This window comes from Beta vulgaris, chromosome 2 (genome assembly GCF_026745355.1).
Source record: "Beta vulgaris subsp. vulgaris cultivar EL10 chromosome 2, EL10.2, whole genome shotgun sequence".
NCBI lineage: Eukaryota > Viridiplantae > Streptophyta > Magnoliopsida > Caryophyllales > Amaranthaceae > Beta > Beta vulgaris.
In genome coordinates this window covers 56,314,266-56,327,602 of record NC_079203.1, presented here as the reverse complement: position 1 = coordinate 56,327,602, position 13,337 = coordinate 56,314,266, and the positions used below count along the sequence as shown (strand labels likewise).

The 13,337-nt window shown below is 34.3% G+C and overlaps 1 protein-coding gene, 1 non-coding gene and 1 pseudogene across 9 annotated transcripts; 1 reads left to right on the top strand and 2 right to left on the bottom strand.

Annotated features, from left to right (window-relative positions):
- Positions 1-790: 790 nt before the first annotated feature.
- LOC104903067 (hypothetical protein) lies at positions 791-5,297 on the top strand. Its single transcript, XR_007271715.2, has 5 exons — positions 791-922; positions 1,480-1,546; positions 1,651-1,707; positions 2,610-3,071; positions 4,231-5,297. It is a non-coding gene; the product is annotated as a hypothetical protein (transcript).
- LOC104903053 (uncharacterized) lies at positions 5,269-8,590 on the bottom strand. Of its 8 annotated transcripts, none has more exons than XM_057392841.1 (6): positions 8,399-8,589; positions 8,208-8,315; positions 7,776-7,805; positions 6,325-6,392; positions 5,705-5,809; positions 5,269-5,610 (listed from the first exon to the last, which is right to left on the bottom strand). In XM_057392841.1, the coding sequence occupies exons 4-6, from the start codon at positions 6,367-6,369 to the stop codon at positions 5,518-5,520; spliced, it is 243 nt and encodes an 80-aa protein (XP_057248824.1). In that variant the 5' UTR covers positions 6,370-6,392; positions 7,776-7,805; positions 8,208-8,315; positions 8,399-8,589; the 3' UTR covers positions 5,269-5,517. The 8 variants fall into 8 exon arrangements, with proteins under 8 accessions (XP_057248824.1, XP_048495609.2, XP_048495611.2 ...); XM_048639652.2 differs by having other exon boundaries at positions 7,776-7,839; positions 8,399-8,586; XM_048639654.2 differs by having other exon boundaries at positions 8,433-8,492.
- A 2,939-nt stretch (positions 8,591-11,529) lies between these two features.
- LOC125495325 (U2 spliceosomal RNA) lies at positions 11,530-11,657 on the bottom strand (annotated as a pseudogene).
- Between the last annotated feature and the right edge of the window lie 1,680 nt (positions 11,658-13,337).

Genomic DNA, 13,337 nt, shown 5'->3' with positions numbered 1-13,337 from the left:
TAATAAAAATTAATAAAAATTATTTTATATTATTTGTATTAATATATTAATACTTGATGATGATATATAATAACAATAATATCTAAGAAGTAAACTAATATTACTATTTTAATAATTAAATTTAATAATATAATAATATTTAGTAATAAAAATAATGATTGGGTTGGACCGCAAAATTACATCATAAACCATCTTGACGCGATTTGATTGGTTTATGGGCTAAAAAACGTGGGTTTATTTGTTCTTTGACCTAAACCATGTTCCTCCTAATAATGATAGTAATAATAATGTGTAAAGCTATAATAAAAAAAATAATATATAGAAACAACAACAACAACAACAACAACAACAACAACAACAACAACAACAACAACAACAACAATAATAATAATAATAATAATAATAATAATAATAATAATACTTAATAGTAATGATATAAAATTAATAATAATAATAATAATAATAGTAATTAGTAAAATAAATTATGCCAACATAATAATAATATTTAACAAATTGGTTATAAAAAAAATGGAGTTGAACTGAACTGATCTGATTAGAGCTGAACTGAATTCATTGGAGATGAACTGAACTGAACTGAAAATAAGCTGGGGAGAACAGGCCTTCAATGCCGGAGTGACGTCAGCAAGTTTAATGTGACAGAAAACTAAAATTTGTCTTGACAAAAAAAATTTAAAAGTTATTTTTGACAAAAAGTGACTTATACTAAATTGTTTCTAACAAATATCCTTTTAAGAAAATATTTTTTTTTTTTACCAATACTCAAATATAAAATACAAAGGGTAATAATGTAAATACACAAATAACACAATATTAAATTTTCCATCAATATATTGGCGAAAACCACGCAACTGTCTGACCCTTCTGATTCTCTAGCAGCCCGAAAATTTCCCATCACTCCAAGGTAATCAGATCTCAGTCTCTCACCCCTTTATTTATCTATTATTTATTTCTTATATTGCGTTTGATTTTATCTACCTTGCATTTCCATGTTTTAATAAGTATGTCATATGATATAAAGATAGTGTTTCCACTAGTCATGAGTTTGCTTACTGAATGTTCGAAAAACTAACCTTTCATTCTAGTTTATTTTATTTTCATCTACATAGTGTATTTTTTTCTAATTGCTGTATTATTCAGACCTTCAATATTTTGTGTTGATTGAGACTTGAAAGTGAGACATTTGTTTGTGTTAAACATATTGCTCATGCCATCTAGTATAATTGACAGGGTGCATTGCAAATATTTGCAATAAGCAAATTCAAACAACTCGATTCGAGCTCGAATATAGACTATCTAGTTTGAGTCGACCTAAGTGACATACTCAAACTCGACTCGTATCATAATCAGTCCTAGTGGTACAACAATAGCTAGAAGTCGTCTCATTATTTCATATTATTTAATTTATTGCAGTAGTTTCATTACCAAGTGATTAAAGTTTCTTTCTTTTTGGAGGGACAGCCAGTGATTAAAAAAAAAAGCTATGGTGCTATCAATTTTCAATGCCCACGCTCCCCCAAGTATTGATGTAAGAGTAGCTCAGGATCACCTTTGATGAAATAAATATAACTCAAGTTCCATATTGAAAATTTCGAATATAAAATTTGCTATATTACAATCAATTTTTTGCAGGAGAATAACACATATGGGCCAAACATTAAGCAAGACGATGTGCAGGAAGCACGAGGGGTAAGCACAACTTAATTTTCAGAATGATGATGCAAAATTTATGATTTATCGTATTTTTCGTGTTTCACAAAATTTCATTTGATGTCTCTCAGTTTTAGATTATATCATATCATGGACAAAATTTCTTAAAAATTTACGTGACATCTCATCTGTTTACTAAAAACTCTTTTGCCTCTCATGGTTTGCTCAATTTCTTTTGCATTAGGCTCAAGGTAACACAATTTAACAGCACAATCTAGTTGATTTATAGAAAAAGAACTTCAATGTGTTTGATTCTCAGTATGATAGGGCTGAGCAAAATTCTGGGTACCCAAACCTGGTCTGGACCCGTCGGGTCCGCACCGGGTTCATCTGGATCCGGGTCCGAAAAAAAGAGATCCGGTTGCATGCAGTTCCAAGTCTGGGTAGTATTTTTTTTGGTCTCGGTACCTGGTGGGTACCCGATGTAACCAAATCTGGATCTGGGTAGCCGGTGGAATCGCTTCTAGGACCAGCTACCCGGTACATGAAATTGGTTTTTGGCATATGTGAGGTGGTTAGATGGCCCAAATATAATTAAGTAAAAAGTCGCTTAGTAAAAAGTTAATAGGCCTTTAGACCCATTTAATTGTTTTTTGAGTTTAGCTCAATCGGCCTATTTTGTATGTTATTAAACTAACAATTGTGTACCAAGTTCCGGACCTGGTACCCAACGGTTCCAAGTTTGTATTCAAATATTTAGTACCCGGTCGGACCAATTTCAATTCCAGTATTTCGAGATACGCCAGTTCCGGTTTACTGATCCGGGTGTATGAATTCCACGGAGTACCCGGTTATGCTTACCCTACGTCAGTATCTATTAATTTGTCTTGAAGCATATCTTTAAGTTGAAGTATTAAGTTATTTTAACACTCTTTTTGCAGTATTATCATATAGAGCCTTCTAAATGGCACAAGTCCCCTCCATTAGTGAATGCACTGAAAGCCGCGGCTGACGAAAATGTTGCAATGTTTGGTTTTCCTGGACACAACCGAGGTCGAGCAGCACCACTGTCAATGACTCAGCTCATTGGTGAAAGGTCATTCATTCATGACATATCTGAGGTGGACAACCTCTCAACTCCGCAAGGGCCTATATTGGAAGCACAAAAACAAGCAGCAGAAGTATTTGGAGCATCAAAGACATGGTTTCTTGTTGGAGGTACAACTTGTGGAATTCATGCAGCTATAATGGGTGCTTGTAGTCCTGGAGACACCTTAATTCTACCTCGAAATTCTCACAAATCAGCAATATCTGCAATGGTCTTATCAGGGGTGATACCTAAGTATATATTTTCTGACTATGATTTTGATTGGGATATACCTACCACAATCTCTCCATCTCAGGCAAGTTCTAAAACTTTCATCTCATAATATCGATTTTGAAGACATTATGTTTTGTATCTGTTCAAGGTATTTTAATTCGTTATGTTTGGGAAAATACTCAAAAATGGTTAAGCTGATATAATGATTACCACTTGCATTGGTAAATTCAGCACATCTATGGGTAGGGATGGCAGGTGGGTATAATTTGGCGGGTTTCGCACCGCATCCGCCCAGTTGGGGCGGGTATGGATATGACTTTGGTGGGTAGTGGGTGGGTATGGATACGAAAAGTCAAATCCGCCATGGGTGGTGGGTAGGTGGTGGATATGAGGTCACATCCGCCCCAAATCCACCCGCCCCGCCCCAAATCCGCCCGCCCCGCCCCATATCCGCCCGCCCCGTATAATATTTACTAATTTACCCTTTATAAAATAAAGAATTATGTTCATAAATCTATAAAATTGTAAAAAATAATTAAGAAATATGAATACTAAGAATGTGTACTTTTTTTCTTTGAAATGGGTGTTTCTAATAATTAATTTATATAATAGGTTATATATAGAAAATCAATCAGGTGGGCGGGTGGAAAATCCACCTAGGTGATGGGCGGGTATAGGTGGGTAATGGATATCCACTTGGGTGGTGGAGCGGATGTGGGTATAACCTTATACCCGCGTGGGCGGAGGTGGATATGGAAACTTGTACCCGCCATGGTTGGCGGGTAGGTGGTGGGTATGAAAAATTTAGGTGGAGGTGGGTGTGGATTTAGGGGTATCCGCATCCGCCCCGCCCATTTGCCATCCCTATCTATGGGTTGGTCATATGTTGAATGCTTCGCAATTAAGCATGTTTGGCTAATAGTTGAGGGGATGGATCGATCGACCTACTAGGAAGTCTTCCTAGGTATGTATGAGCAAGAATATGAGTTGGTTAGCGAGGAACATTTAAGGTCTTAGATGTTCATTTGTTCACAACTCGAAGCTCGCGAAAGTTGGGGTGTTACAGTACTTCTGAGATCAATGTGTTACATTCTCTTTGTTTTCCTAAAAGTGATGTTATAGGCTAAGTTGTCAAAAAAATTCAATAGTAGCTAGGTTTTGCTATCCTATATAACTTGGGGTGTTATTTTAGAAAATTTGGTGCTCTTTTCCCCTAACGGATACACGCAATTCTATTGTAGGTAAAAAGAGCAATTGAGGAATTGAAATCAGAAGGCCGAAAACCCAGTGCTGTTCCCCTACTTATCAAGGAATATGCTTAAACATAAAAGAGATCTCTGAGCTATGTCACCTACATAACATTCCTCTTATTGTAGACGAAGCTCACGGTGCTCACTTCAGATTTCACCCATCTCTTCCCTTGTCAGCCCTCGAGCAAGGCGCGGATGTGGTTGTTCAATCCACTCATAAAGTTCTTTCGTCTCTTACTCAATCATCTATGTTACATGTATCCAATAATAATATTATAGACAAAGATAAAATCAGCAGATGTCTTCAAACCCTTCAAAGCACTAGTCCAAGTCCCCTGCTTTTGGCTTCACTGGATGCTACTACAACTCAACTAAAAGAACATTCAGCAAGTATTTTTGACAATGCAATTAAATTAGCAATGGAGGCTAGAAACACAATCAAACAAATTTTAGGCATCACCATCTTTGATTTCCCCGACATGGACCCTTTACGAATAACTTTTGGTGTCTATGGTCTTGGTGTTTCTGGATATGAAGCCGATGACTTCTTATATATGGACCAAAAGATCATCTCTGAGCTCTCTACACAGAGATATCTCACACTTGTGATTCTACCAGGGACTTGTACAGAGCATATCGATAGGCTAATCTTAGGATTTAAGCATTTATCATTGTCGTCATTGTTCATCCAACATCAAAGGAAGAACGAAATAAAGCATATTCATATAAATTTCAACCTATGGAATGACATTGACATGCAATTAACTCCACGAGAGGCTTTCTTTGCAAGGAAAAAGAAGGTAGATGTTAAAGATGTAGTTGGAAAAGTATCTGGTGAGTTGATATGTCCATATCCACCTGGTATTCCTATAATTGCTCCTGGTGAAGTGATATCAGAAAGAATGTTAGATATTTTACTGCGATTTAAAGATGACGGTGCCAAAGTGATTGGAGCATGCGATCCTCTTCTCTATTTTATACTTGTCTGCGATATTTAGAAGGAAAAATAAACCTGTGGTACTCAGTAAATGAATAATAAAGGTCGTGATTTTTATTCACTGCAAGTTCAAGTCAAGTATACAATATCCCTAGACCCTGAGTCGGAAGTTATAATATTTCTCCTATTCCTCAAGTATTCCTAGCAAATGAATACAAAATCAACAACACAGAGAAATAAGAACTCTGATTTTGAATGCTACATGCACAGTAAAATGCTAACTTCAAGTATGTACCAATAGTTCCGGAAAAGCATACACTTGCAATTCCCCAAATCATTCTTTAACTTTGTCCGGCAGTTTCCTTCCTCTGTGACTGTAATTTTTCTTTTAGTTTTTTGCTCTGTTCAAAGTTTACCTTCCGCTTTACGGCTTTCTGGGGAAAAAATCATAAAAATCCAATACATTCACCCACACAAAGAAAAAGATGTTCAAGACTTTTATATACATAAAATATGGAGAGTAATTACCTCCTGCCTGAAGCAGCGATCAAGTTTAATTTTGAGCTCAGTGCACTTGCCGACAAATTTGCCAAAAGGGTGATCTGCATGACATTTCTGGAATGCCTCAATGATCTGCACGATACAATGAGAGTCTAAAGTCAGTACCTCCTCTGATCTTTTAAATGTGGGAGTGCAGAAGGGTAGGATAAAAATAACCAAATTTGGGTCAAAACAAGCTGTTTTACTGTCACCTCTTTCAAGAGAAAAATACTTGATTAGTTCAAAAATGACACAACTTAGGGAAAAAAAGAGATATTATATGATAGCGCGGGCAAAAGGAAAGAAGGATTTAGATTAAGTAGCATGAGAATACATAGGTACAGATTACCATCCATAGACCACAGGAACGAAAAAATTACGTTGGACCATTGCAGATAAGAAAGAAAATGAAATGATTAATGACAGCCAGAAAAATACCACATTGCAAGTTCATTTAAATATACAGCACTGCACCTTTTAGTAGAAGGGATATAGAATACCCAATAACCAGCGTTAGTTTCCAGAACATACATAAAATCAAGATGTTAAGCTGTAGCATGCACGACATAAGATCAGAAATGAAGTTCAATAACAAAGTAACAACTTACTTCAGCACACATAGGGTGCCGGTGCAATGTCAATGGAGGATGCATCTCGTGTAGCACACTGAAAGAAACTGGTAAATAACATTTAAAATCAATTGTTAGGCGAGAATTTTTCCTGTTAACAGAAACAATCTTAAGGAAGCAATGAAGACACTTTTAAAAAGATTTAAACAGGAGGGGTTGGGTATTGGGCAAACTGAATAGAGAGAGAAAAGAGCCACTAAACACCTCTAGGACATAACCTTACAATGCCATTTCCCTGCATGTCCCGCAACCCCCCCCCCCACACACACACACACACACACACCTTGAACAGGGCATCCCTCACTTTTCCTTAAAACTTCCGAAAATTGTATCAGAGCACTGTAAACAGACATACAATAAATGATATATTCCTAGAGGAATCCATTGTGAACAATGCTATTCTAAAACTCACTAAGTATTTCTATACTTAACTGATTAAGAGGGAGTGTAATTTAGGAATTATCTTGATTAATAACTTGGGGAATAAACTAAATAGTTTATTGAGGGGAAAACTCTATATATAGGGGTAATTAGAAAGAACAAGGAATGTTGAAAATTGTGGTGAGAAAATGGGAGTGTCATTCCTCTCGAAAGAGTAGCTAGGTTGTAATCAGTAATTTAGTAATCAATTAAATCATATCATCGCTTGTTCTTCCCTAATCATCTTTCTCACTCCCATAATGTATTTTTTGGGTTTGTCATTATAGGCATATCCGCATATTTATCACTATTATGTGTCTACAAACAACTATGTTAGTTCATAACAATTTCGTGTTCTCAGACGTCGAAGCTTAGAAACTTTACTATTAATCATGAAACCTTGCTCCCTTTTCTCTCCCTCCCTCCATGCACAGATGCACTCATCTTTCTCATCTCCTGCATTAACTTTCTAAGTCCTAGCCTTATATTAAATCAATACTACAACAAGTATGAGCAGAGAAAAAGAATCTGTAAGACTATGTTCATTGCGAATTCTCACCATTCTTATCATCTTATGACAATAAATAGGGCAGACCAAAGAATTCAAATTTGGGGGTACACAAAAAAGTTGGCAAAAATCGTTCAGTACATAAAGTCTTACAACCGAAATGTCCAGAATATGCATAGTCACTCATACAACCCAATTTAGGAAACAAAAGACATAAGGTTAAAATTTAATGTCCAGAATATGCATAGTCACTCATATAACCCAATTGTCAATTTCCTAATTGAATTGACAAAATTAATCAATTACTCCATATTTAATCTCTATTAACATAAAGTCATACACATTAACACATCCCAATTGGATCCCAAAAAAACACAAACCAGATAAAAAAATGAACGATTTAATCTAGTCCTATAAACATTCAAATAATCTAAGAATCTAACATAAATAAAGTATGAAAATTGAAAAACAAACACAAAATAAAAACTAAAACAGAACTTACGGTGGTCGGTGCTCGGCAGCGACCGAGGGGCTGCAATCAACGAAATTCTTACTGAAATAATTAACTGTAAACCACAAAATCTAAATCATAAAACTTAAAAACCTTTGATTTCTTAGAATCGTCTGCAATTTCTTTCCTCGAAAAATGACTCAATTTGATGCTTGGAAATACGAAACTCGAAATCTAACTTTCTAGATAGAAAAGAAAATTGAAGTGAAATCTGCAATCTGTAATCTGGAGAGAGAGAGAGTGGAATTTCCCTTGGAATCACAGCAAAATTCTACGGATTGGAATTTGGAGAGTTAGGGTTTACAAGCTTCTTTCTTTTTCTTGCCCCTTTCCTGATTTCCTCGATAAAATACTGCAAATTCTTAAGGGCTTTCAGGAGCATATGAGGCTTGCGACTTGCAGACTAGAGTTGCAGATTCATACCTTGTGACTTGCGAGTTGAGTTCGCCGGTCGTCGACGAATGCTAGTAGAGTATGAGGTCGCCGGATTTTGAAGTGGTCGCAAACTCGCAATCAAATTCAACTACCCTTCTGAAGTTTAGAAACAAAACAAAAATTGCGTTTATTAACTTTGCGTGATGAATCTGATAATGAAGAAAAGTAAGAGAACGAACCAGTTAGAGAGTAGAAACAAGGAAGGAAAAGGACCGAAGGAGTGAGCCATGGAGATTGGAGACTGATGGAGTTAGATAAAAAAAAAAGAAAGAAACGGCTGATAGAGATGGGCGACTATTAGGCTACTAGTTTTTATATGCACGCGATGCGTGCGAAAATACGTAGAAAATTTTTTTTAGGGAATGTAAAAAATTAAATTAATTGTTAATTATATTTAATAAATTAGGGATATTTGAATTGTTGGTGAGTTTTTTTTTATAATGGCTTTTTTATTTTTTAAATTAATTAGATAGTTTCTTTTTTATTTTTAAATTAGAGTAAGCAGTTAGAATAGAAATGTAATGAGGATAAAATGGGGTTTCTAATATTTTGGTGTCCTACTCATCTTCCCATATAGAATAGAGATTACTTCCTCCGTCCCAAAATACAGTTCCCATTTCATTTTGTACAGTCTCAAGACGTACATTTGACTTACGATATCTTCTATTTCTTATTAGTAAAAAAAATATAAAAAGTTGATATTATGAATTTATGCATTGAGATGAATCTAATAAGATCCCTCATGAATATGTTTTTTTTTATACATTAGTAAGAATATTTGGTCAACGTTTTTAAAATTTGACTCACAAAATAGAAATACTCCCTCTGTCCAAAAATATAGTTCCCATTTTCCTTTTTTCACGGTAATTTATGCAAGTATTAGGGATAGTAAAGATTTTTTGTTTATTTAAATAAATGTTGTATGGGAAAAGATGATTTTAGGAGAGAGGATGGAGTATAATTGGTGAAAGAGCATTAATAAACAAAGGAAAAAACAAAATTCAAGAAGCAAATAAATGATGGGACACGGTTTTTCTAGACAAATTACGAAAAAATGTGGAACTTAATATGGAAATGGGAACTATATTTTGAGACGGATGGGGTAGGAAATATTTTGGGACGGAGGGAGTAGTATTTTAGTCTTTTAGAATTTTTTATTTTTTTAATATATTATATATATGGGTCTGTGGGTCGGGTCTGGACCAAGTCTGTGTCTGACATTTCTGGACCCGGCCAGACCCGACACATGCTCTCTGGGACCCAAACCTATTGGGTCTAAAAAAATGGATCCATACCTTATAAATGAGTCGGGTCCAAACGGGTCTGGTTTGGGTCCAGAATCTATTGCCATCTCTACCAAAGAGTACTATGAAAGCTTTAGAAAAATCATGAATCATGGTTTAACAAATTGAATACGATTATGTTTTATAAAATAGTCTCTAGTTTTATCACGCGAAAAAAAAATATTGCAATTAAAATCCAAATTTTTGTAAATTTTTTTATATATAAATAGTTGCTACCCCAATTTTTATTGTCCTGTGCATTAACTATTCATATGCTTTTTGATGCATATTTTATATTATTAACTAGTTATTAGGCTCGGGCTATGCCCCGGGTAAGAAAATTTTACATTTATTAATATTGTATTTTGATATGATAACACTAAATACAACTTGGTATAGTGGTTAAAACTTTAGTACATGAACCATGAGGTCATGGGATCAAAACCTATACTATGCAATTTCTAATTTTTTTATTGTACATGGATTACATGAACTAAAACTCCCTAGGGAGAGCGCCACGTGGCACCGTTCCTCGCTTACGCACGCCTTTTAATATACTACCTCTGTTTTTATTTAGTTGCAACGTTTTGACTTTCACGCTTGCCAATGTACAATTTCAAATCGTTTTATCTCTAATTGATGTAAGCAAAAATTATAAAAATTTGATATTATGAAAGCTTACATCGAAACGAATCAAACAAGACCCCACATGACTATATTTTGTTTAACATATAAATCAATAATGTGGTCAAATAAGAGAACATGAATAGTGCAATTTGTCAAACGTTGCAACTAAAAAAGAACGGAGGTAGTATTAGTATAGATATATACAAATGCATGTTTGTAAAAATTATAAGAATTGAATATTAATGATGTACTCATCAGGACGAATCAAATAAAACCCCACTTGCCTGTATTTATTCTTATTAGTCTCATATGCACGCGATGTGTGCGAAGACATATTAACATTAATATCGACATTAAAAGCACTAAATGTACTTATACTATTTTATTGTAGTTTAATTTGATCATTCACAACATTATTTTCAATGTGATAAATGAACGTATGCCGGAATGTACTATAAGTTGATATTATTGAATGATATATGCTAATATGTTTAATATATGTGTAATTCATTGCCTAATACATTGAGAAATTGAATGGTATAAGCCTATTTATTTGATATATTTGAATTACGAACATATTTATAAATAATGATGAGATGGATTATCCCAACTAACACAAACAACCACTATGAGCCTATAAATAAATAAAATGATGAGATTGTCCCTTTTTTTGGTATTTTTATGTTAATATATGTTTTTTGAAATTGTGATTGCAATTGAAAGTTTAGTTAGAAAGAAACTTTATAAGTTATGACTGTTTAATTGTTTGAAAATTGCTTTAGTTAGATTAATTTAATTTTTAATCAAAAATATCTCTTTTTAAGTAATCTTATTATAAGTTAGACAATTTTAAGTTTCCTTATTAATTATTACACATAAATATATATTAAGAAAAAATTGAAGATTTTATATAATTAGCATTTTTTGATTAGTGGTATAAAAGTAATCTTACATGAGGACACCGTAGCTCATCCCTTGGCTTATATAATAGAGATATATTGATAAATACATACTATATTGACCATTAGATCTACATATATATAGTGACAAAAACACAAGTGCATAAAACACTAAATATCAGAGGGAGTATAATGTTTTCTAAACCAATTAAATAATAATTTTTAAAAGATAATAGGATGATTGTTAAATAGTAGAACTCGAATTTGTTCTTGCACAGTGCTAATCAAGTTGATTTGCCAGTATCCTCACTTTCATCTTCCTCTCTTCCATGTTATAGAACATGTGAACCAGCTTAGATGGAAGAAAATTTAATATCACTCAGCACTATCACAAACGATAGATCAGTTGCTATCAACTTCAAATGTAATAAGTTGATCAGAAGTTATAGCAGCAATCACCTCAATTTGAAAAAGATAGAAGAACTAGCTGCGAGTGGCCTCAAAGTTTTCAAGACGGCCCTGATCCCAGCAGCAAGCTACTGTAGTGGGTCATTGACCCACGTATCAGATATTAAACTGATAAGAACAGATACTACACTTGATGTTAGCCAAAAGGCGGAGAAAGGTATGATTTGTTTAGACTTAGAAACCTCTATTTATTTTTCTCGTCACTTCAGCCTCATCTTTCAGCCTTCCAATATGGGATCACCTACGCGACCATTTTCCCAAGCTACCAGAAGCTAACTACAGCCTGCACTTAGATAAACAGACAGCAGCAAAAGGAAAACCTTCTGCAAGTCAGAAAGTCAGGTAGAGACTATCACCATGGCAATTGGCAATTTGGCATCATCCCATCAAGTTCATACTGAAGTAGGGTCAAGGGTGTGTAGCCAATATTAATTTTCCAGATTCTGATTTACGGAATTATTTCAGATAGATCCTAAGACATAGACTGATCCGCTGATAGTGTGTTAAGGATCCTCTCTTTTCCCCTTCCATGATATAAAACAAGTGAGGCACCTGTGAAAGATAATTCTTCGCATGTAATTTTACTTAGCACCATCCAGACACCAGCTCAGTTTCCATGAACCTTAAATGTAAGAAGTTAACCAAAAGTCGAAGCAGCAATCACCTGAATTTCTACAAGAGGTACTAGCTTCTAACTATTTCAATGATTCAATGCCCCAATTAATCTGCGTGCGTGTGCTGATTTTTTAGAATTATTAAAGGTAATGCATAGAACAATATCAGTTAGGATAAGGACTGAGTAATGTCTCTATATCCAATGCCTACAATCCCTAAACATCTAACTTGGAAAATATTTGGACCATTGCTAAATTCGTGAATGTCAACCTTGCATAAGGAAAAGAACATCCTCTGATCATTTTTGCTGGCAACTGGCAAGAAATTATACAAATCTATGAGTAACACACTTAATATATGTATGTTGCAAATATATCTAGAAGTAAAACAGATCATTACCATAGTACTGAGATCATGGCATGGTAAGCTCAGGACAGCAATTACCATAAGCACTTCAATTGAAACTCTAATCAGATCATGAAATATGAACCAAATTATGCAAATAACTCTGAAACTTCAATCATAACTGCATAAAGAAAATGTTATCCTCTAACTTCTAAGCATCCAATTAGTCTATTACTCCCTCCGTTTCAAATTATAAGTCATGTAAACCACTTTTACGCATATTAAGAATTTAGTTAGTTTTAGTTAGATTTGCATAGGAAATAAAAATTGGCATTAAAAATTGTATTGATAATAGAAAATAACCTATAATCTTATCTTGATAGTATAAAGTTGCATTTAATTTTACATCGGTAATGTAAAATGCCTTATACTTTGAAACACAAACTTTTAGCTAAAATGCCTTATCATTTGAAACAGAGAGAGTACTAACTAGCAGTTGCATAAAGTGTTAAAAACCCTCTATTATTAGTGCTTGAAGTTCACATCACAATAACAAGGTGACCAATAAAACTAGTTTCCATTATTGCAGGAGCATCCATCTATCTTGAAAACTTGGAAAATTTGACATGGCATGGTCCCATCACATTGAAGCCATTACAAACATCATAATCCATCAACTTCTTCCAGCTTCTGATATCAGCAAAGTCACTACATGCTTCAAGAAGATACAATTCATTATAGTGAGAAAACAATATCTCACGACTGCTACTCATTCGGAGCATTGGAACAACAGGAAAGCAATACTGGGTTTCGACAACGCAGAATTTCACCCAAGAATCCTCAACACCGTATTCTTTCATTATCCAAACTACGCATTGATC